Below are 23,908 nucleotides of genomic sequence, written 5' to 3' on the forward strand. Positions count from 1 at the left end.
GGGGTGAGGGAGGGAGGGAGCAGTTCAGTCTCCATGCCTCAAGTCTGCCCTGGACTGGAGGGAGCCCCCTTTCTCTGTGAGGGGGGAGAACCCTTTTTCTCCCGAGTAAACAATTTGTATTTAAACAGGCCTCTGTAGAACTGGAGCATTCACATCAACCAACTGACGCCAAGGAAACGTATAACAGAGACCACACAGGGTTTATTTTTTAATGCTTTATTTCTGTAAGGTGGCAGTGCTTGAACAGGAAGAAGCTTAAAAGAAACTCAACAGGCTGCTGTTCCATAGAGAGAACAGTACAGTCCATACCAGACATAAAAAAGCAGAAGTCTGTCAAACAACACAGTTCTAAGCAAAGCAATAAGAGATTTGTGAAGATGTACTTGTGGTTGCAAGCGGTAAGATTTTTTTTTGTTTGTTTTAAGCTCTTGCACAATAAGAAACTTTATTTATTTATTTATTTGGCAGATACCTTTATCCAAGGTGACTTACAGGTGTTACAGGGCAGTACAGGTTTACAATGCAAGCGCAGTATATAATGTAGACTCTACAGTCAGTGGGACTATTTCTGAGCTCCAGAAGGATGGTTTCTGTTGGTTTGGCTGTCGGGGGAGTTTTAGCTGCAGGTCAGGATCTTGTCCTCTGTGCTGATCACCCAGAGCACACCCAGGTCATATGACACATGCTTGCTTTTCCCGCACATGCTCAGATAGGTCCAGTCAGTGCCGGCAGGATTAGCAACGCTGACCCCGTCCCTGAAGAAAAAATAAAAAAAATTATAACATAGCAATCGTTTACACTTCTTTTGCTGAAATATCATTCCTGGATGGTGCTCTTTTCAGAATGTCCGCTCTAGACTTTTATAAGTGTAAAAAAGTTGTCAGGATGTTAACAATGAAAAGAGAAATGACAGGTATGTTATTTAAACAGGTCTAGCGACACACAAACCCAGTTTTTTTTTTAACAGCAAAATGACATGCTGTTACCAAAAAAGACATCAAAGAAACCAGACTGTGGCGTGTCGCTGAGCCCGAATGCACAAAGCTGGTTTGATTTAAGGAGCTGGCGCGCTCACCTGCGGTACACGTTCCCGGCAGAGTTGACCCCGTACACGCTGCCGTCGGTGGACACCTCGATCATGGACAGCGCCCCGGGGACCAGCTGCCACGCCAGGCTGCCCATGCAGGCGTCCGGGGTCACCCCCTTCATCACGAATATCTGGTCGAGCCAGTTCACCCCCCAGCAGCTGTAGGGCCCACAGGAGTAGTACTTGAGGGACCCGGGAAGCAAGTTCCAGGGAATGGCGGCCGCGCCGCCACGCGTGGTCACCGTGGGATTGCGATTCAGGCAGAAGATGTTGTCTAACATGTTGACTCCGGCGATGAATTGGTCGCCTCCCGCGTCGATCTGCTTCAGTAGACCTGCGAGGAACGTACCAGAGTCAGGATGGTGGGGGAGACAGACTGTTATAGAGAGGAGCGAGGCCAGCCTGAAGCCTGTGCTTTAAATATTACACTGCAAAACCTGTTAGAGGCTGCAGGGCAGTAGGATGCTGTATAAAGCCAGGTGACCAAACCTGTGGAGCAGGTGTAAACAGTCTGGATAGAAACTCCAGTGTGGAGTAGTGGTTAGGGCTCTGGACTCTTGACCGGAGGGTTGTGGGTTCAATCCCTGGTGGGGGGACACTGCTGTTGTACCCTTGAGCAAGGTACTTTACCTACATTGCTCCAATAAAAACCCAACTGTATAAATGGGTAATTGTATGTGAAATAATGTATAATGTGATATCTTGTAACAATTGTAAGTCGCCCTGGATAAGGGCGTCTGCTAAGAAATAAATAATAATAATAATAATAATAATAATAATAATAATAATAATAATAATGATACTAGATTCGCCCTTCTTAACAAGGATCTCTCATGCCTTACAGCTCTGGCTAAACGTTTTGCATCATCACCCTATAGAATGAACTAATGTTGCTTCATCAAGTCGAATGAAACCTGCTGGAATAACGTCACGTTGACATATTGAATTGCACACCGCCGCTTTGTAGTTTTCCTACATACTTAACAAAAAAAAACAAATTGAACAATGTGTCATTTCGACACCTAACATGAAATTCTACTGTACCACTATTATGGCTTCCGGTAGAATTAATTTACGATGCCATTTTGTAGTTTCTTTGATTACATGATGTTAAATAAAAGATCATTTTCTTTCCATTTATTTATTTATTTATTTATTTATTTATTTATTTATTAGGTCTCAATCCTAGAATTCTAGGTGATGATAAAGTCGAATTCCTAACGCCCTTGTTAGGTAGCTACATGTGTTAATTTATTGGGGCAGGGTTGCGGTCAGGTAATAGTCTTCTAATAGACTCCGTACCTTGAGCTTGTTCCCAGCGTCCTCCAATCATCTTGTAGATGAGATTGTCCTTGTTGACGCCCCAGACTCCAGCGGGCCCCACGGTCACGTGTTTGAGGGCCCCTGGGACCCGCACCCAGCCGTTTCCATAGCGAGTGTAGATCGAGTCTTCGCTGTTCACGCCAAACACCTGCCCGTCGCTGGCGTCGATCTGCTTGAGGCGCCCGTCAATCTCTTGGCAGTCCAGCGCTGGAAAACACGATGCTGGATAAACACCAGACGCACGCAGCAAGCAAGCGTGACACACACACACACACACACAGAGGCAAACCAACACAAAAACAACAGACAGCCACACACACCTAAACAAAGAGAGACATGCATCACTCCCCCCCCGTCCCCCCATTTCAGTCCCTCTTCAATGGCATCAGTAATTTTTTCGGTTAATGGTTTAAATGTATAGTAGTTGCCAAAATCTGGAATTTGTATGTCTCTTCCCACCCCCCCTTTTCTGGCATTTCCAAGGTTTAAAAACTTAAATCCGAAATGCGTTGTCTTTGTTATGAAGTCAGTTGAAGCCAGCAATAGCAGCAATGGTGTGAAATGTCGCTCTGCAGCATCCTGTTACATTTTAAACTACCACTGAACTTGAGGAGGCTAACAGTATGCAATGTGCCATGATGGGATGTAAACGCTTCCCAAGATAATACAATGCATGTGATTACAATTGTGCTCAGCCAGTGAAGCAAACGCAGTGATTCACACAACATGTCAAACTGCTTTCTCTACCTGTAACTAAGCTAGAATTGGGCTAAATTTCAAACCCTACCCCCTCCCGCCCGCAGCCTCTCTCACTTACCCAGGCTGGAGCCCACGAACAGCGCTAGGACGAGTAGAGAAGCTCTCATGGTTGCAGTCAGTCGAATCTCAGCAAGCGAGACTTGGTGTGTCACAGCCAGCCCCAGAGAGGCGTTCTTATACCCAAATGCCCTGGAGTGGGAAGACCCGAATGAGAAACCGGACAACCTCTCCTTGGGAAATCAAATAAGGGCAGATTAAAGCAAATATTTGAACTGAAACCCAGTATTTGAATTCAGTATTTGAATGCCATGAATTGAATTCAAACACATGTAGCTGCCATAGTTATTATGCTGGAGGCATGGAGACTGAACTCCCTCCCTCCCTCACCCCCCTAAGAGAAAGGGGGCTCCCTCCAATCCAGGGCAGGCTTGAGGCATGGAGACTGAACTGCTCCCTCCCTCCCTCACCCCCCTAAGAGAAAGGGGGCTCCCTCCAGTCCAGAGCAGGCTGGAGGCATGGAGAGTGAACTGCTCCCTCCCTCCTTCACCTCCCGAAGAGAAAGGGTGCTCCCTCCAGTCCAGGGCAGGCTGGAGGCATGGAGACTGAACTGCTCCCTCCCTCCCTCACACCCCTAAGAGAAAGGGTGCTCCCTCCAGTCCAGGGCAGGCTCTCAACAGGTGTTTTCTCCAGTCACACTCTCTGTCCCCACTTTCCCACACCCTTGTTTGCACGCTTGGTACCATGAAAGCTTTCTTTTGTCACACGGACAAACCAGGCAAATGTGTCATCCCTTGTAACAATATGTGCATTGGCTTAACTCCAAACCAACACCTCACTCTTATCAAAGGGTGCTCCCTTATTCTCATGAATCAACAGACTGAGCCAAAGAACAGCACGTGTGAATAATAGCTTTTATTAAACAGGGACACAAAGGCACATAGAGGTTTAGAGGAAGTAATAGTGACTATAAATACAGTAACGGTAAGAGTAGCTTGGTGTTATTATTATTATTATTATTATTATTATTATTATTATTATTATTATTATTGTTAGGGACTGGTGTGAGATTATATATATATATATATATATATATATATATATATAATGTTGTATTTATATTACATGTATTGCAATGGTTTGGCATTTGAGCTGGCTAAATTGACTGGAAAGTATTGGAAACAAACTATGAACACAAATGTTTTACCATTCAACTACAAAGCAAGCCCTGTAGTCAAGAATCAAGTGCCTGCCTTAGCGTTATTAGCTCACCAGCCGCTAGCAGGATACCCATTACAATACATTACATTGCAGTACGCTGTGTGTTTCTATCACTGTTTTATCACTGCCACTAAATGATCGTATACTGTATCTTCAGGAAGCCTGTGCCAGAGAATCTGGCTGAGCAAAAAAAAAATTACTATTAGCTAATGCTGTATAGAATAGTAGCAATGCATTTATCTCTGTGTTAATACGTAAGCATCGATCCAATCAATACAATCAATCAACAGAATCAATCATTGGAATGCAGGTGTCGATTGAAGTTCCCGCTGGCAGGCTGCGGGAGCGCAGTGGCGGCGGGGAGCCTCTAGGGGGAGCTCTAGAGGATGCAGCTCACGATCTTCTGATCCATTGTGATCAGCCACAGCACTCCCAGGTCGTAGCTGGCATGCCTCATGTTGCCGCAGACGTACTGGTGAGTCCACTGGGAGCCCGACGGGTTGCTGTCGGTGATCCCAGCCCTGTCAGGGTAAACGCAGGAAAACGTCATTCGAACCGCAGTCTCGCTTGTGTCTGTCTGGATTTAAGAGCCGACTAGGTGGTTTGTAAAAAAAACGAGAACAAATGGCTGTCTTTGGTAAAAGCAGTGAACGGTCAAAATGCAACAAGATTAACATGTATTTTTTATCTATATATATCTCTAGCGTGGCATATATTTCTGTGTCTTTCTCTCTCTCTCTCTCTCTCTCTCTCTCTCTCTCTCTCTCTCTCTCTCTATATATATATATATATATAAAGCTTATAAGTACCTCCCTTGTTTGTTTTCAAACTCACTTTGCCTGTGTTAAACATATTGAAACAAGTTGTTTTTTTTATTTTTAGCAAAAATATATATATAGAGAGAGATAGGAGAGAGAGAGAGATAGGAGAGAGAGAGAGAGATAGGAGAGAGAGAGAGAGAGAGAGAGATAGGAGAGAGAGAGAGATAGGAGAGAGAGAGAGAGAGAGAGAGAGAGATAGGAGAGAGAGAGAGAGAGAGAGAGAGAGAGAAAGAGATTCCTGTATATGCAATAACAAATCTAGATTGAGATGTTTCTATTGTTTCTATCACGGTTGCACCAGACAGACCGAAAAGTCCCTTTAAAAGGAGGGATCACAACTCTAGAGGGAACGGGGGTGGTGGGGGACCCCAGAATGCCTGACCTGCGGAAGACCTCCCCGGTGCCGTTAATGCCGAACACGATCCCGTCCGATCCCACCTCCACCAGGACCATGGGGAAGTCTGGGACCGGCTCCCAGTCCGAGCCCTGGCACTTGTTCGGGGTCACCCCCTTGCGGACCAGCACTGCGTTCTTGGAGGTCACTCCCCAGCAGGACTGGGGGCCGCAGGAGTAGTACACCAGGTCATCAGCGAGAGAGACCCAGGGGACATGGGCCCCTCCCCCGAGCACCAGCGCCGCCCCCTGCTGGTTCAGACAGAATCCTGCACTCTCATTGTTTACACCTCCGATCAGCTGGTCACCCCCAGCGTCAATCTGTTTCAGGAGACCTGAGAGGGGAGGGGAGGGGAGGAGGGGATGGGGGGAAGGAGGGGATGGGGGAAGGAGGGGAGGGGAGGGGAGGGAAGGGGAGGAGGGGATGAGGGGGGAGATGGGGAGGGGAGGGGAGGAGAGGGGGGAGGGGATGCGGATGGGGGGATGAGGGGAGGAGGGGATGGGGAGGGGAGGAGAGGGGATGGGGATGAGGGGAGGAGAGGGGAGGGGAGGGGATGGGGATGAGGGGGGAGGAGGGGAGGGGAGGAGAGAGGGGGGGGTAATCAGGCTAATTAAAGTTACTCACAACTAGGGATTGTTAACTGAATTTCTCTGCATGCTTCTTTTTTTTTACATTGTTATTACAGCCAGCTTCTCACAGTGCAGTTTCCACACCCATAATCTCAGTTAAATATAATGCGCTTTTCAACAAATGCTATACATCCTGGGCTCTCTTCTTCTGACTGCATTACCCTCCACTCTCTCCCATTTCCCGGCGACCATCTTGAAGATGTGGAAATCCTCGTTGACCCCCCACAGTCCAGCCGGACCCACGGTCACATGCCTCAGGTTTCCCTCCATCAGCACCCACTTGTTCCCGAATCTCATGAAGACCGCGCCCGCGTCGTTCACCCCGAAAACCAGCCCCAGCCCAGCGTCCACCTGCTTCAGTGAGCCGTCCACAAACTGGCAGTCCAGCGCTGGGGAGAGAGAGAGAGAGAGAGGGAGAGGGAGATGGACAGGGAGAGAGGAGGGGAGAGAGAAAGCACAGTTAAGAACATAAGAACATAAGAAAGTTTACAAACGAGAGGAGGCCTCATTCAGCCCATCTTGCTCGCTTGGTTGTTAGTAGCTTTTTGATCCCAGAATCTCATCAAGCAGCTTCTTGAAGGATCCCAGGGTGTCAGCTTCAACAACATTACTGGGGAGTTGGTTCCAGACCCTCACAATTCTCTGTGTAAAAAAGTACCTCCTATTTCCTGTTCCGAATGCACCTTTATCTAATCTCCATTTGTGACCCCTGGTCCTTGTTTCTTTTTTCAGGTCAAAAAAGTCCCCTGGGTCGACATTGTCTATACATTTAGGATTTTGAATGCTTGAATCAGATCACTGCGTAGTCTTCTTTGTTCAAGACTGAATAGATTCAATTCTTTTAGCCTGTCTGCATATGACATGCCTTTTAAACCCGGGATAATCCTGTTTGCTTTTCTTTCTAGAGCAGCAATATCCTTTTTGTAACGAGGTGACCAGAACTGAACACAAAATTCTCGGTGAGGTCTTACTTTTGCATTGTAAAGTTTTAACATTACCTCCCTTGATTTAAATTCAACACTTCTCACAATATATCTGAGCATCTTGGTTATTTCAGTATTCTCTTCATAGTCAACCGATAAGCCTGACAATCTGAGACAGGTAGCGTTCCTTTCATGGGAGAGTTGCGGCAGAAACAAAGCAAGCCTCTGGCAATCATCCTTCATGGATCTTTGTGCCACGTGCTGTTTAATGCCAAGATGCTTCACACTTTCCATCAGGAAAGTCTAATGCATTTCTCTTTTATTACTTTGGCTTTCCAATATAACTTTTTAACTGCATAATGCATCTTTGTTCTGTATTATTTTTTTTCTTTTTGAAAAACAAAATAATAATAATTAACATTAACCCGTTAGCGCCACCTAGCCCCCCAGATTGGAACCCAGGCCTCCAGAGGAAGGTGAAAGGCTTTGTCTAGTGCATTAACATGAACCCGCTAGCGCCACCTAGCCCCCCAGATTGGAACCATGCCTCAACCTGTACCCTAGGTCTCGCTCCTCTCTTTGCTTTCCACACTCACCTTCGCTGGAGCCCATCACAAGGATCAGACAGAAGGCTAGGGTTCTCATGGTGGCGATGGGAGGCTGTGAGGCTTGTCTCCTGGTTTGGTTGTGCCTGGTACAGCCCAGACTCAGGGTTTATATACAGTCCCCTCCTGAGCTCAGGAGCTGGTTCCCACCATCAATGCCAAGGGGGGGTTATTGACAAGGATTCGCTCACCAGCCAGGATACAGACTCCCCCGAACTGAAAGCAGGATATTGAAACATGAAAACACAATGGGAACGAGTGGAGCGGTCACATATCCATAACCTCAAACAATCCAACCATAAACTCATAAACTCTGCACACTCTGCAGTGTTATGAGTAGGAGGTGTTCTGATTTCAGAGTTTAATAGAAATATATATCATTGCGATTACCCAGGAAGATGAAAGGCTGGTCTAGTGCATTAACATGAACCCGCTAGCGCCACCTAGCCCACCAGATTGGAACCCAGGCCTCCAGAGGAAGGTGAAAGGCTTTGTCTAGTGCATTAACATGAACCCGCTAGCGCCACCTAGCCCCTCAGATTGGAACCCAGGCCTCCAGAGGAAGGTGAAAGGCTTTGTCTAGTGCATTAACATGAACCCGCTAGCGCCACCTAGCCCCCCAGATTGGAACCCAGGCCTCCAGAGGAAGGTGAAAGGCTTTGTCTAGTGCATTAACATGAACCCGCTAGCGCCACCTAGCCCCTCAGATTGGAACCCAGGCCTCCAGAGGAAGGTGAAAGGCTGGTCTAGTGCATTGAGATTAACCCGCTAGAGCCACCTAGGCCCCCAAGTTTTGCTTTTAGCTGAGAAGGCAATTCATGGTGTTGGATCGGTTCATTTTACTGACTGTTTCTTCTCTGTCCTGGACAGAATCTTTTTGGCAAAGTCTCTTGGTAGTACAGGATCATTATTAAATAACTCGATCCTAGTATAGGCAGATGAAAAGCATAGGAAAACTACAAAAGTGCTAAAACCCCAACAATGACAGTGCTGAACTCCTATAAGAGGTTGAGGAAAGTTCACCTCGTTCTCAGTAAACACAATGTTCCTTTCGTAATCTTGGCACTGCGCTCACTGCATGATAAAATGTTGTTGTTTTTTTTTGTTCAGTATTGGGACCACTTCATGACAGCCATCTGGCATTCACAAACGCTCCGAACGATTCAAGCGTTGAAGAATTTTGTTCTTGACCTGTGTCGAATTCTGTCATCTATATGAAACTACTGGGTCTTGTTTTACAGACCGCCAGTGGAGCGAGCATGCGGGTTTAATAAAACCGTGGGACGGAGAGTTTGTTTGGTCATGCCTTTACAGAGGGGAGACTAAAGAACTGATTGGAGAAGAAGAAGAAGAAGATGAAATAAATTTTAGGGTGGCACGAAAATGTCTATCAGTGCCAACAAAGCACTTAAAAGCTAAGGCAATTTCATGGTCAGTTATATTTTAAGGCTGTGTTTCACATCAACACGCACACACACAGAGCCCTCAGTTCTCACCTGTATTGTGATGTCTTTGTGAGGGCTGTCAGGCTGCCTTTGAAGTTTAGAATCTGGAATCCAGGCAGCATTCCACTCACTGTCTGATGGTTCCTGGTCTCCACGGTGACAGCGAATGCGGGCACACGCACACACACACACACACACACACACAGCACACTTGGGTTTCAGAAGCCCTAAGGGTTCCGGAATCCACTGTGACGTTCTTTAGAACCCCCTTGAAAAGCGGAGCGCTCAGGAGCTCCAGCAGAACAGCCTGAGAGGATGAGGATGGGGATGCACAGAGCTCTGGTGTGTGTGATTGTGCTGTGTGCTCTGGGGTGCTGCCCGAGCTCTGGGGAAGAGAAAGGTGAGAGATGGTCTTCAATGCCAGAGTGCAATCAACTATGACATAGTTATCGATATGCAAAAATCAGTTTAGCCATTTATTTTTGCATTGATGCCCTATCTATCTATCTATCTATCTATCTATCTATCTATCTATCTATCTATCTATCTATCTATCTATCTATCTATCTATCCCCATGCTTTTCCCAGTTATATAGTTTATCATGGTTTTCTGTACCTCTCTGGGCTTTGCAATACTTAACTATGCTTTATTACACTGTCTGCTTGCAAATCTTTCTTCGTCTGATTTTTCAAATTCATTGTATTTGAATTTCCTCTTTACTTCGTGAGTCTTGTATTTTAATCAGGTATTTTTAACCCATTGAATGGCGAGGAGCCAAAGCTGTCAGAGAACTCCTTGGACTGGGCTGAGAGAGTGGAGAGAGGACTCTGTGCTTGTGTGGGTAGGTGGGCTCTGTGCTCCCTGCTAGCAGACAGACAAAACAACATCATGAGACTAAAGAAAAACTTAGCAAGGGTCTGAGAGCTCTCCCTGACTATAACCAATGTATTGAGATTAATTTAGCAAGGGTCTGAGAGCACTCACTGACTATAACCAATGTATTGAGATTAATTTAGCAAGGGTCTGAGAGCTCTCACTGACTATAACCAATGTATTGAGATTAATTTAGGAAGGGTCTGAAAGCTCTCACTGACTATAACCAATGTATTGAGATTAATTTAGCAAGGGTCTGAAAGCTCTCACTGACTATAACCAATGTATTGAGATTAACTTAGCAAGGGTCTGAGAGCTATGTGCAGTGTACAAAAAAGGTTTTTTTAATACTTCTGATACATCTATGTCATTGATGTTACTGTAAATATGTAAAACTTACATGTATAACTGAACATATATATATATATATATATATATATATATATATATATATATATATATATATATATATATATATATATACACACTATAGGCCTTCAGCTGAGTAGAAAGAAAAGTAATTCACTAATTTCGCTTCATAAAGTCAGTAGTTTCTGTGTTGGATTGTCTTCTCTCAGGGAAGGGGAGTGTGCGTGGGACAGGGATGGCTGGCCAGGATTGTATTTGCAGCAGGAGCAGGAGCTGGAGCGGAGCGAACAAACCAGGGCGAGGGAGCAAGAGACTCCAGCAAAAAGGTAGGTAATAATAATAACAATAATAATAATAATAATAATAATAATAATAATAATAATCATCATCATCAGGGATGAGACATGCATGTTTCAATTCCTGGTTTTTATACAAGCTTGATCAGCCCCCAGTGTGTCTAGGTAACAAGCTCAGGTGTGTCTGATTAAACTCCTAGTGAAAACCAGGAATGGATCAAACTGCTGTGCAATGGGAGTCTTATTAAACTCCTAGTTAAACCAGGAATGGATCAAACTGCTGTGCAATGGGAGTCTTATTCCCAACCGTGATGATAGCACGATGTTTCATGCAATCAACTCAAAGCACCGGCCAGTATTTAGAAAGTGTTGTGTTAACCATTGTGCTGGTCCTGCACAACCTCCTGACATTATCACCGGCCCGTCTCTTTAAAAGAGCGCTGCTCACCCAGGCTTGTTTAAAATCTCATTCCTGGCCCCTTATTGTCACCAGCAACTTCACCGCCCCTACCTTTTTTTTTCTCTTCCACTTTAGACGACAGGGAAACAGTTATCAAAGAGCCTGCATCCTAATGTTTCTGTAAGATTAACATGCCTTTGTCAAACAGTGGAGGCAGTTACAGGGTTAAAATGCCCTGGCAACAACACTCCCTGGTTTCTATGGAAATCTATTGATGTGTTTGTGATGTCATTCACTGCACTGTTACATCATTAACTATCAACTATTTCTGCGGGTGTTCCATAATTCCAGCATTACACGCAGGGTGTTCTCTCTTAAACCTGGTGGCCACACCCCTTTCACTAGGACTGTTCTTCGTTTCAGCGTTGTCAAGGAAACTGGAGAAGCAGCAGCCACAGAGATACTCGGATAATAGAAAAGCAGCACCCCGAAACCGGAACCCCCAAAACCATAACCCCCTCAAACGCAAATCTCAGATCAGCACCCCACTTTAAAAACCCCTATACAGGACAAGCAGCCAAGAAACGAACGAACACCACAACAGAGAAGCCTAGGCCTAGATTACATCAAACTTATGGCAGGAACAGGAACAGCGGCTTGAAATCTGGTTCCAGGAAACCAGAGGGAGGCCTAGTCTGAGGTTGCTGTATCAAACCCCCAAGTCTCCCCTGGTGTGCTGTGCAATGGCCTGAATCTTATTGGCACCCAATCTCTGTTATACTGTAGGGTGCAAAAAACTGTAACATGCATTTAATTATATCATAGTAGCGCATAGTAGTCCTTTGTAAGTCAGTATATCTGTAGTATATGTTAAACAGAATAAACATTTCATGTAGTCTGTAATCTTTTTTCTTTTTTTACAACATGCACGTTCAATAAAACGCAGTATATTGCCATTATTTTTGGTTTTGTTAATTTTGTTAACCTTCCTCTGAAGGCCTGGGTTCCACTCTGGGGGAGCTAGGTGGCGCTAGCGGGTTAACGTCAATGCACTAGACCAGCCTTTCACCTTCCTCTGGAGGCCTGGGTTCCAATCTGGGGGAGCTAGGTGGAGCTAGCGGGTTCATATTAATGCACTAGACCAGCCTTCCACCTTCCTCTGGAGGCCTGGGTTCCACTCTGGGGAGCTAGGTGGCGCTACCGGGTTCATGTTAATGCACTAGACCAGCCTTTCACCTTCCTCTGGAGGCCTGGGTTCCACTCTGGGGAGCTAGGTGGCGCTACCGGGTTCATGTTAATGCACTAGACCAGCCTTTCACCTTCCTCTGGAGGCCTGGGTTGCACTCTGGGGGGCTAGGTGGCGCTAGCGGGTTCATGTTAATGCACTAGACCAGCCTTTCACCTTCCTCTGGAGGCCTGGGTTCCAATCTGGGGGGGCTAGGGGGCGCTAGCGGGTTCATGTTAATGCACTAGACCAGGATTTCAAATGGAAACGCAGAGCGCTGCCAACAGCGCTTGGGTGCAGTGTTTATGAATGCCGAGATAACCGCAGCGCTGGCTAGCGCTTTCTCTGCTGGTTTGTGTGCTTGATTTGTGTGCAGTGTTCCGTGGCTGCGCTGACACAAAGGGAAAGAGAAATAATGTTTACAGTGCCGCTATCAGCGCGGCCCGCTCTCTATCTCTGTGCGTGGGAAACGTGTCGCATGGTTTGAAAGCGGCACTCTCTTGTGTTGATTAATTTCACGGTTTATATTAAGGAGTGATTCATATCTGTATTTATATACGCTGTGGAACTGTAAGAAATAAGTGTGTGTATATATATATATATATATACACACACACACATACACACAAACCACCTGTTATGCGGAGAAGATGGAAATCAAAACGTTGTATGTAATTGTTAAAATAACTGTTTACTTTATATATATATATATATATATATATATATATATATATATATATATTAATGTATATATGTGTAATTTATATATATTACACACTTAAAATACAGTAAATTTGGTTTCTTGGTTTTACTAAATACGTGTAGTGAATTGTTATTTGATATAAACTAAAAAGTTCTGTTAATTTACCGACTGTATTTGTCATTCATTAGTATAAAAAAAAAACCTTAAACTAGCCTAACGCATGTAACCATACATGTAATTTTAAAACGGTACAGTAAACTCATTTGTACAAAAACTACAACAAATAAACGTCTTGGGCTAAAAACCTATTGTGGTCTTTTTTTTCTTATGGGGATAAATTGCAGTGTATATTTGACAGCATAATCATATAGATTGTAGTTGCATTTTATTTATTTTACAATACCTAGTCGAGCGCTGCTGTTTTCCTACACTTGAGAATGGAACGCAAGATACCGCCAGCCCGCGAAAATACAGTGGCACGCGCCTCTGGATTTAAAAATTGAATTCAAAAATAAATAACGGTCACCAGTGTTTCGGACAATTAGGGGGGGACAGGCAGACATTTAAGGAAGACTACTTGCGATTTTCGTGAATTAAAACAGTCTGTTCTAGCTTATTAAAAACTGTGCAGTACAGCTGGAGTAGCATTTTATTTATTTATAAAAGAGAGAGAAAAAATAAACTTGGAGTAAGTTCCTACAAATATCAGCGAAGGTTTTTTTTTTTTTTGTCTTTCGTCAAAGCAAACGGCTAAAGTACTTCTTTTAAAAAAAAAAAAAAAAAAATAAGTCACCGACAAGGTAAACTTCAACAACCCTACGATACCCACATTGCTGCACGATTTACTGGTATTGAGAGACTTCAGATAGATGTCAGAAGAATAACACATACGGAAGAGCTACATGGTGAGTAGTTGTAAATCATAATGTAAAATATTTAGCTAAAATTAGTCTTGTCAGCTGGTCAGTGTATTTAATGAAGCCCCTAGAAGACGGTCCAGTCTCCGTTAGTTGTATTTACTCTGATCTATACACGGTTGGATGACGTGGAGAACACATGCTCATTGGGAAAGGCTATAGTTTAAATTATGCCACATCAAACATTTGTGTTAGTGCATGGACACACACCAATATATATATATATATATATATATATATATATATATATATATATATATATATATATATACACATACATACATACACACACACACACACTTTGTAGAGGTATATATATAAAAAAAAAAAAAAATAATCACATGCATTTATACTTACCATGTGATTGTGCAATAAACCTATACAGATTCTGATGCGTTTTTTTATATAAAAGAAACAGTCAGTTACATTTTATTGATTTATTTTAAATTTCAAACAAATCCTCACTAACACACTTAAACATTTACATTAAAAACACATTACTTATTTCAATACCAATTAATAAGATAATTATATTTGTTAACACAGTGCAAACCCACCCACTATGCATGCAAAGCCAGTTCACATTCATTAAAAAAAAAAAAAATTACACAATTGACAACAGAAATTCTATTCCCTCGTATGAAGCCCAAGAATTAAAAAGCCCCAGATGCATCCACTGATCACAACTCACTCAGCAGCTCTTGTGACACCACTGCCTTCAGGAAAGCAGGCAGGATTCATGTTGAGACCGTACAGCCTGAAAACTGCTCCTCAAAAGCACCTACTTTACACATACTATTGCTGTGACTGTCCAGCACACAACAGTGGAGCAACCATCCCATTTGTTTTTTTACTCTGGTAAATGCAGCCCAGTTTGTGCAGGGTACCAGAGGGGATTGCATGGAGAGTCAAAACAAAGCTGTTGGATAACACAGGAAATACACGTGCACCAACACGATTCTTCCAGTTACGTCTTGTGGTGCTCGTGGATCATTGACAGCTTTTGAAATGAAGGAGAGTCTGTAGGAAAGATGGGGGGGGGGGGGGGGAGGAAAGGCCATTTAAGCTTTTGCATATTTAAAACAGGATACTGGTTTCAGGTTTACTTGCAGTTCATTTGAAAATATTTCCACTTTGTAGAAAGCCAATTACAAAGCATTAACAGGGGAAGTTTGACTGCAAGTAAATTGGGGGGGGGGGATCTGCCAAATAAACATCGGGACAGAAACACACCTGTGTGCTGAACTCATTTAAATCTATCAGCGGCTCTGAAAATCAGGCTCCTTTATAAGTTAAATGGGTTAGTAAGCCTACTAAACGTAGACCTGATTACTGGGACTTCCTAGGTGCAGAAAAAGCTTCTAACCTTGGCATGGAAGAGCCAAGGATACCTACCCCCATGGTTATGATATACATGCACTATATATAAATAACACTCCCAAAAACCAAAACAAATAGCAAGGAGGATGAGACTCACCTGCAGCATTTACACCAACACAGCTGCACTTACAAGTGTGCCTATGACCATTGCTACTGCATGTCTGGACCACGAGGACGCCGAATCTTTAAAATACAAAAAATTAAAAACAGCATAAAAATGATACCAACTAACTTAAGGGGGAGGATCAAACAGATACAGCATGCCCTCCATCAGCAATAAAAACATACCAAGCACATGGTGCATCTTTACAGCAGAACTGTTCCTTTCAGTCAGCGAGTTCCAGGCTGTACAAGTGTAACTGCCATCATTACTGGAGTTTACAGGGTGGATCTTGTATGGCGAGCCCTTGGCAACTAGTTTCCCATTGATAAACCAGGTGTATTCACAGACTGGTTGAGAGCGAGCTGAACACGTGAATACTGCAGTTGAGCCTCTACGCGATGCATCTGGTCCTGTAATAGAGACTTGCTCAGGTCCATCTGTAACACAAACAAGATTTAATCTATTTTATATAGCACCTTTCATAGGGGAGCACCATCACAAAGCACTTCACTAACCCAAATTCAGAAATTAAGGAGATCTGGATACTTGCAATTCACAACCAAGCTGTATCCAGTGCTAGTTCCATTTCTAAAATAACTGTTAGCGATACACTGGTAAGTGCCGTTATCAGACACCAGCACTGGGTTGAAGGATACCGCACTGTTGTCCTTTGAAAATGTTATTCTATCACCAGCAGACAGGGGCTGGCCGTCCTTCAGCCAGCTCCTTGAATCCGCGTTCCCAGACACATTGCAGGTCAGACTGAAGGTGTTGTTCAGTATTGGGTATGGAGAGGGGGAGTTTACAGTCACTTTAGTTACAGAGTCTGTGAACAGAAAAGGACAGCATTACACATTTGTCACATTCTGAATACAAAATTAAAACACACAGGTTGGGCAATTCATTGGATACGATGAAAACCCATACTAAACGTGACACAACTAACACAAACCTCAAAAGCATCCCCACCTCCTTTACCAGAGAAAGAAACTTGAATACTAATAACAGGTTCAGACAAGTTATTTTACCCATGGTTTAAAAAAAAAAAAAAAAAAAAAAAAAACCTGCAGGACTCACCAATAATATGCAAGGTTGCATTCCCAGTCAGAGAAAAAGGCGGTTCACCAGCTTTCTGTAAATGTACAAAGTAGTCTCCAGAGTCGCTTAACTTCACAGACATGAGCTTTAGGGATCCCGTTTCATAGTTCACATCGATTCGGTCGTTATATTTTAACCCTACAACAAGTTTAGCACCGATCCAAAAAACCACCTGCTCGTTTCTGAACTGCCAGGATCCCGTTTCTGGTTTGTCCGGGGAGCGCACCTCAAACACTACGTCATCGCCAACTTCGACGGGGTCTTTGGAAAGCGTTACTTGAAAACTCCAGCCACCTGGAAATACATCCAGTAGCAAGCAGTCAGTTTGTAACAGTCGTTTTGAACAAATAAACGCAGCCTGCCAGTTCCCCCCGAAAGGTATTTCACTACATTTCTGGGCGGCAAAAAGTAAAGAAATCATAAAAACAAGGAAAAACACCTGGTTGCTCTTTGTTATAAAGCCGCAATTAAGAATGCAAGTAGTTTCATTCCGATGAAATAATAATAATAATAATAAACATTCACAATATTTTTTCTAAAAATAAATGGGTTAAAAAAACAAAAAGAAACGTTTTTTTTTCTAATCACATTAATACCAGAAAAAGTAATATAACATTTATATTTTACCTTTTAGCAACCCCAAAAGAACAAGAGTCAGCACTTGTACGCGTGTTTTTTCCATTGCGAGGCTAAAATTACGCCGCAAACAAAAAAAACTTCTGAATTTCTTCTGCTGTTGCGTTTCAATGTCTATTTTATACGTGCTACTTACAAACGAACCACCTGCAATACATTATCATTTGTAAACACGCACCCTGCACTTCCGTCGAAATAATGAAGCGATACCTTTCTGAAACGTGATTAGGAATGAAGGAATGACAATCAGGTGGTTTCAACACGCGCATTACTCAAATTTGGGGTACATTTGTAATCAGGTGGGATAAGAAGACGCGGGAATGTACCTTCACTTGCTTATAAAACTTTCAGAATCGAATTTACCAATTCAGCGTTAACTTTATTAACGAATATTAATTTGAAATGCATGGCACATGTGTATATGTTTAAATACAGTATAAAGAAATATCTGTATTATCTTCATTGATTTCTAAGAACTTAATGTAAAATACTGTTCTGTTTCTTTTTTTGCTGCTTTTCCAACTTAAAAAAAATAGTAAAACAATACTCCACAGACAGACAGACAGACAGACAGACAGACAGACAGACAGACAAGGCTTAACACATTCTTACATTTGTTTGGTGTAATTTTATTAATGTTTGGTTTGGGGAACAACTGGAAGTCAGAATGACAAGCATTTATGGTTTTCATTGACAGGGTGGCCTAGATTTTCAACTTTCCCTTATAAAGGTGTACAGTAAATGAAAATTAAGCATCACAGTTTACAGGACATGATATACAACAATGAAAGTAGTTTAATAAAATATTAAATAGCTGTAACTGCAGAAAGCATAGTATCGTTTTTTTAACCATTGTGCTGTAATGATAAGCAATGACTTTTTAAATTACTGTTTCACATTTTCATCAAAGTCATAAATATATATATATATATATTACACGTGCCTACAACTAGAATGTATAACTTAAATTAAGGGGCGTTTTCAATACAACCTGTTGGACAACACTAGCGTGTTTTTAGAGTTTCTTTTATGTATGCTGTCTTTAATACAGAAAAGGAACAGTACATTGTGCCCAGGTAAGTTGTTACAGCTCTCAAAGAGGGATTAACATCAATGCAGTTTAATGAAAATACAGAACACACCCTTAGTAAGTATGAACAGCCCAATATAATGTTGTGTATATTAATTAAACTTAATATCTCTTTAAATCTGTAATGTAAATCCTCTGGAAAACCCAATTTTAGTGTTAGTGATTCAAATCTGTCAGATTTTCCATGGGGCATTCTGTGCTTGGGTGGGAGGGGAGGTCCATTAATTAAAAACATTACAAAGTCAAGCAATCAAAGCTGTTGAAAAATAATTAATAATATAGATATATAATGTTCAGAACATGTTAAAACAAATCTATTCTTCCAATTACTTCCTTTGGAGCTCAATGATCTACAAAACCCCTGAATCCCCATCTGTAGAAGAGAAAAAGACACTGGTTAGAACTTAAAAAGCATATTTGAAGTTATACACAGTGTTGTCTTGTTGGTGAATATATTGTCATTCCTGGGACCTTAATTGAAAATACTGTTTGACATGCACACAACCTGTATATCAAACAATATTTAATCCATCAAAACAAAGATAAAACTCAGATTTATGAATAGATTGACTTTCTTTAAAATCATTCCCAATACACAAATGGGGTCAACACTAAACCCCGAGTGAATGCACTCACCTGCAGCATTTTACCCTGAAACACAAAGCAGAAGAACCAGAACAGCAATCGCCACCTCTACTGCATGTCCAGATGCCAAGGAAGCAGAACCATTAGGGTCTACAAGAAAACATTACAAAATAAAATACAATGTACAGCAGCCTTCTGGATATCTTAAATAGAATAAAAAGCTGATCTAAGAGCACCTGTAACATTTAAACGGTTATATGATATGCACTAGCAACTCATCACTGCTTCCTTCTTCCTCATCTGTTCTTTATTTGTATTTCACACTTACGTTGGAGATATGCAGGTATTTAAAAGACAACTTTTACTCTATGAAAAATGACTTTCTGCTTCCTGGTACCTAATCACGTGAAGGTGTGTTGCATTTCAAATTCATTCCAGCGGTCTAACTGCAATCGGACGATATGGCGTATACCAATATTGGTTAAGACAAGTAATGGAGATCAGAAGATCTTTTTTCCTATATTACATGTAACATATTAGCTATTAGCTAAATACAGTATATGGTAATTCCCTGGAAAGAGTACTCTTTAACTACTGGGCTTTCCAATCCTTAAAGGACTCCAGATATTCAATAACTCACCAGTCACAACAAGGTCCTTTACTGCAGAACTGTTCCTTCCGGTCACCGAGTTCCAGGCCACACAAGTGTATCCCCCATTATTTTTAGTGCTTACAGCAGATATCTTGTATTGTGAGCCCTTGGCCGTCTCTTTCCCCTTGAAATACCACATGTATTCACAAGAGGGCTGAGAGTAAGCCGAACATGTGAATGTTACCGTTGAGCCCTTAACTGCTAAGGCTGGGCCTGTAATGGAGACATGCTCTGGTCCATCTGCAATGCAAACAAGAGAACTGTGAGGAGACTTTACCACTCACATCCTAGTGGAACAGTCAGAAAGGACTCTACATTTGATAGGCAAAAAAAAGAGACAAATCCTTTTTTATACTTACAGTTCACATCCAATCTGTATCCAGTGCTATTCAATTGGCTTACAGGGTCAGAAGCTGTACACTGATATGTGCCGTTATCAGTCAGCAGGACTGGGTTGAAGGAGACTGTGCTGTTGTCTCCAGACAATGTTATCCTTTCAGAAGTGGATAGAGGCTGGTCGTCCTTCCACCAGAACCTTGAGTCAGCGGTCCCAGTTACGTTGCAGGTCAGACTGAATGTTTTGTTCTCTATTGGCTGTGCAGGGGTGGGTTTCACATTAATGTTGGATATTGGTGCTGTGAATGGAAAGTATGTCATTACAAACTCTTCCGATGTGAGGTCCAGGAAAGCTGTGAGAGTTTTAGACACGTACTAGAGATGATCGATATTACTTTATAATGGCAGTTGTGTTCACAGGAGAACTGTTATACTGTTTTACTGTAAAAAGTTCATTTTTACATTTAGGTGTACATGTGAAAGCAAGGAATACAACGGTCTTTCAGCCAGATTGATTAATTAGGAAACAAGCGATAGTGGTACGTGAAAAGACCCAAACTTACCAATCACAATAAGTTCCATTACAGCAGAACTGTTGTTTCCAGTCACTGAGTTTCGAGCCACACAGGTGTATGGCCCACTATTAGCAGAGCTCACAGGACTCATCTTGTAATGTGAGCCCTGGGCAGTCTCTGTCCCATTGAAATACCAAGTGTATCCACAAGGGGGCTGAGAGGGTGCTGAACAGGTCAATGTTACAGATGAACCTACAGCTGCCAATGGCGGTCCTGTAATGGATGCTTGCCCTGGTCCATCTGCAATACACAAAATAATTGAATACTCACATCCAAGTATAGTAGTCAGAAAGGAGTCTGAATTCAGCATGCATAGTGAAAGATTTTTGGTTTTGTTTACTTACAGTTGACGACCAGTGTGTATCCATCGCTGGTCTTATTACTTAAATGGTTATTTGCTGTACACTGATATGTGCCGTTATCAGTCAGCAGGACTGGGTTGAAGGAGACTGTGCTGTTCTCTCCGGACAATGTTATTCTGTCATCAGTGGACAGGGGCTGACCGTCCTTCAGCCAGTGCATTGAGTCAACGGTTCCAGACACGTCACAGGTCAGACTCAGATTGTCGTTCAATATTGGCTGTGCAGGGGTGTGGTTCACAGAAACTTCAGTTATCAGTTCTGTGAATAGAAAGGATAGCATTATAAACACTTGAGCAACCACTGTGAATAATCACAAACTTTAGAGAGGAGAGGTGTAAAGATATCTGTACAGGACAAAGCTTTGGACAGGTCTGCTGGTTACAATCAACTATCCTTGAATGTGAAATACCACTGTGAACTGCTCTGGTTGAAGCTAATGGAAGTATTTGCCCAAACTATTAACAGTAAGGGAATTTCAATGTTTAGAATTACAGTTAACCATTGGAGAAAACAAATAGTAAGATTGGATATTCTTGCTCTTATTGTATTACTTGTATTGTAACACTTGAAATGTATTTGCTTACGATTGTAAGTCGCCCTGGATAAGGGCGTCTGCTAAGAAATAAATAATAATAATAATAATAATAATAATAATAATATTAGTTTCTTATTGCATCCTGAATGGAAAGTAAGAATTGCCATCTTTCAGATGTGGGGTCCAGGATAGCTGTGGGAGTTTTAGACATGCGCTGGAGAGGATGAGATATTGTATTCACAGAGGGGCTGAACTTTGTTATAAAAAGCTCCAAGTTCCTTTTCACATTTAGGCGTATGTGTGAAAGCAAGGAATACTGAGGTTGTTCACCCAGATTTGTTTGAATTTTGATTGATTAGGAAACAAGCGATAACAGTAAGTGAAAGACCCAAACTTACCAATCACAATAAGTTCCATTACAGCAGAACTGTTGTTTCCAGTCACTGAGTTTCGAGCCACACAGGTGTATGGCCCACTATTAGCAGAGCTCACAGGACTCATCTTGTAATGTGAGCCCTGGGCAGTCTCTGTCCCATTGAAATACCAAGTGTATCCACAAGGGGGCTGAGAGGGCGCTGAACAGGTCAATGTTACAGATGAACCTACAGCTGCCAATTGTGGTCCTGTAATGGATGCTTGCTCAGGTCCATCTGAAATACACACAACATAACTGTGGAGCCTTGAACACTCACATCCAAGTACAGCAGTCAGAAAGGAGTCTCAATTCAGCTACTGAAAGATTTTTTTCTGTTTACTTACAGTTGACGACCAGTGTGTATCCATCGCTGGTCTTATTACTTAAATGGTTATTCGCTGTACACTGATATGTGCCGTTATCAGTCAGCAGGACTGGGTTGAAGGAGACTGTGCTGTTCTTTCCAGACAATGTTATTCTGTCATCAGTGGACAGGGGCTGACCGTCCTTCAGCCAGTGCCTTGAGTCAACGGTTCCAGACACGTCACAGGTCAGACTCAGATTGTCATTCAATATTGGCTGTGCAGGGGTGTGGTTCACAGAAATTTCAGTTATCAGTTCTGTGAATAGAAAGGATAGCATTATGAACACTTGAGCAACCACTGTGAATAATCCCAAGCTTTAAATAGGTGAGGTGTGAAGATATTTGTTTGTCAGATTAAACTGATTTACTCTGACTCACCTATCACTGTAAGCTCTTTTATGGCAGAACTGTTCCTTCCAGTCACAGAATTCCAAGCCACACAGGTGTAATTTCCCTGATTATCAGTGCTTACATGATCTATCATGTACTGTGAGCCATTGGCAGTCTGTTTCCCATTGAGATACCAGGTGTAGTGACTGGGGGGCTGAGAGCGAGCTGAACATGTTAACATTATCGCTGAACCATTAGCTGCCAAGTCTGGTGCCATAATGGAGGCCTCCTCTGGTCCATCTGCAAAACACACAAGTACAACAGTGAGCCTTAAACAAATGTGAATTCGACATGCATAAAAAGAAAGAGATTTGCCACTTTTTTATACTTACAGTTGACGACCAATATGTATCCATCGCTGGTCTTATTACTAAAAGGGTTATTTGCTGTACACTGATATGTGCCGTTATCAGTCAGCAGGACTGGGTTGAAGGAGACTGTGCTGTTCTTTCCAGACAATGTTATTCTGTCATCAGTAAACAGGGACTGACCGTCCTTCAGCCAGTGCCTTGAGTCAACAGTTCCAGACACGTCACAGGTCAGACTCAGATTGTCGTTCAATATTGGATGTGCAGGGGTGTGGTTCACAGAAACTTCAGTTATCAGTTCTGTGAATAGAAGGGATAGCATTATAAACACTTGAGCAACCACTGTGAATAATCCCAAACTTTAAAGAGGTTAGGTGTGAAGATATTTTTGCCAGATTAAACCGATTTGCTCTGACTCACCTATCACTGTAAGCTCCTTTATGGCAGAACTGTTCCTTCCAGTCACAGAATTCCAAGCCACACAGGTGTAATTTCCCTGATTATCAGCGCTTACATGATCTATCATGTACTGTGAGCCATTGGCAGTCTGTTTCCCATTGAGATACCAGGTGTAGTGACTGGGGGGCTGAGAGTGAGCTGAACATGTTAACATTATCGCTGAACCACTAGCTGCCAAGTCTGGTGCCATAATGGAGGCCTCCTCTGGTCCATCTGCAATTCAAACAATAAACTTAAACACTTAAAATCTTAATTTAGCATGCATAAAAAAAGAGATATTCTACTTCGTGTACTCACAGTTGACAATTAATTTGTATCCAGCTCCAGTCTCATTGCTTACAAGGTTAGAAGCTGTACACTGATATGTGCCGTTATCAGACAGTAGTACTGGGTTGAAGGAGACCGTGCTGTTGTCCACTGATAGTGTTATCCTGTCATTAGTGGACAAGGGATGACCATCCATCATCCAGAGCCTTGAATCAGCAACCCCTAACCCAGACACCTCGCAGGTTAGATTGAATGTGTTATTCAGTATTGGCTGTGCAGGGGTGGGGTTCAAAGTCACATTAGTTATCGGTTCTGTAAATAGAAGGATTAATCACAGTTATTTGTTTTTTCACTGAAACAGAAAA

General features: G+C 42.5%; 4 protein-coding genes across 5 annotated transcripts in view; all 4 read right to left on the reverse strand.

Annotated features, from left to right (window-relative positions):
- Window positions 1–200: 200 nt before the first annotated feature.
- LOC131707017 (fish-egg lectin-like) lies at window positions 201–3,478 on the reverse strand. Its single transcript, XM_059009027.1, has 4 exons — window positions 3,228–3,478; window positions 2,390–2,617; window positions 1,076–1,421; window positions 201–755 (listed from the first exon to the last, which is right to left on the reverse strand). The coding sequence occupies exons 1-4, from the start codon at window positions 3,274–3,276 to the stop codon at window positions 617–619; spliced, it is 762 nt and encodes a 253-aa protein (XP_058865010.1). The 5' UTR covers window positions 3,277–3,478; the 3' UTR covers window positions 201–616.
- A 462-nt stretch (window positions 3,479–3,940) lies between these two features.
- Window positions 3,941–8,099, reverse strand: LOC117433822 (fish-egg lectin-like). Its single transcript, XM_034056242.3, has 4 exons — window positions 7,751–8,099; window positions 6,393–6,620; window positions 5,591–5,936; window positions 3,941–4,908 (listed from the first exon to the last, which is right to left on the reverse strand). Exons 1-4 carry the CDS (start codon window positions 7,797–7,799, stop codon window positions 4,767–4,769), a joined length of 765 nt encoding a protein of 254 aa, XP_033912133.3. The 5' UTR covers window positions 7,800–8,099; the 3' UTR covers window positions 3,941–4,766.
- Window positions 8,100–14,410: 6,311 nt separating this feature from the next.
- On the reverse strand, window positions 14,411–17,418 carry LOC131707050 (carcinoembryonic antigen-related cell adhesion molecule 5-like). The gene is made up of 6 exons (XM_059009112.1): window positions 17,197–17,418; window positions 16,549–16,863; window positions 16,022–16,297; window positions 15,657–15,908; window positions 15,466–15,551; window positions 14,411–15,008 (listed from the first exon to the last, which is right to left on the reverse strand). Exons 1-5 carry the CDS (start codon window positions 17,249–17,251, stop codon window positions 15,475–15,477), a joined length of 975 nt encoding a protein of 324 aa, XP_058865095.1. The 5' UTR covers window positions 17,252–17,418; the 3' UTR covers window positions 14,411–15,008; window positions 15,466–15,474.
- A 392-nt stretch (window positions 17,419–17,810) lies between these two features.
- LOC131707049 (carcinoembryonic antigen-related cell adhesion molecule 5-like) overlaps window positions 17,811–23,908 on the reverse strand; it is a 10,373-nt gene continuing 4,275 nt past the window's right edge. Inside the window, exons 5-16 of one of the 2 annotated variants that reach the window (XM_059009110.1) lie at window positions 23,574–23,855; window positions 23,238–23,489; window positions 22,842–23,117; window positions 22,498–22,749; window positions 22,100–22,375; window positions 21,739–21,990; window positions 20,788–21,063; window positions 20,432–20,683; window positions 19,892–20,167; window positions 19,521–19,772; window positions 18,932–19,030; window positions 17,811–18,668 (exon numbers count right to left, since the gene is read on the reverse strand). In XM_059009110.1, coding sequence (XP_058865093.1) covers window positions 18,942–19,030; window positions 19,521–19,772; window positions 19,892–20,167; window positions 20,432–20,683; window positions 20,788–21,063; window positions 21,739–21,990; window positions 22,100–22,375; window positions 22,498–22,749; window positions 22,842–23,117; window positions 23,238–23,489; window positions 23,574–23,855 — 2,735 coding nt within the window. In that variant the 3' untranslated portion in view covers window positions 17,811–18,668; window positions 18,932–18,941. The remainder of the gene's footprint in view (window positions 18,669–18,931; window positions 19,031–19,520; window positions 19,773–19,891; window positions 20,168–20,431; window positions 20,684–20,787; window positions 21,064–21,738; window positions 21,991–22,099; window positions 22,376–22,497; window positions 22,750–22,841; window positions 23,118–23,237; window positions 23,490–23,573; window positions 23,856–23,908) is intronic. The other variant, XM_059009111.1, reaches the window with a different exon arrangement.

The sequence above is a fragment of the Acipenser ruthenus genome, chromosome 38 (assembly GCF_902713425.1).
Source record: "Acipenser ruthenus chromosome 38, fAciRut3.2 maternal haplotype, whole genome shotgun sequence".
Lineage (NCBI taxonomy): Eukaryota > Metazoa > Chordata > Actinopteri > Acipenseriformes > Acipenseridae > Acipenser > Acipenser ruthenus.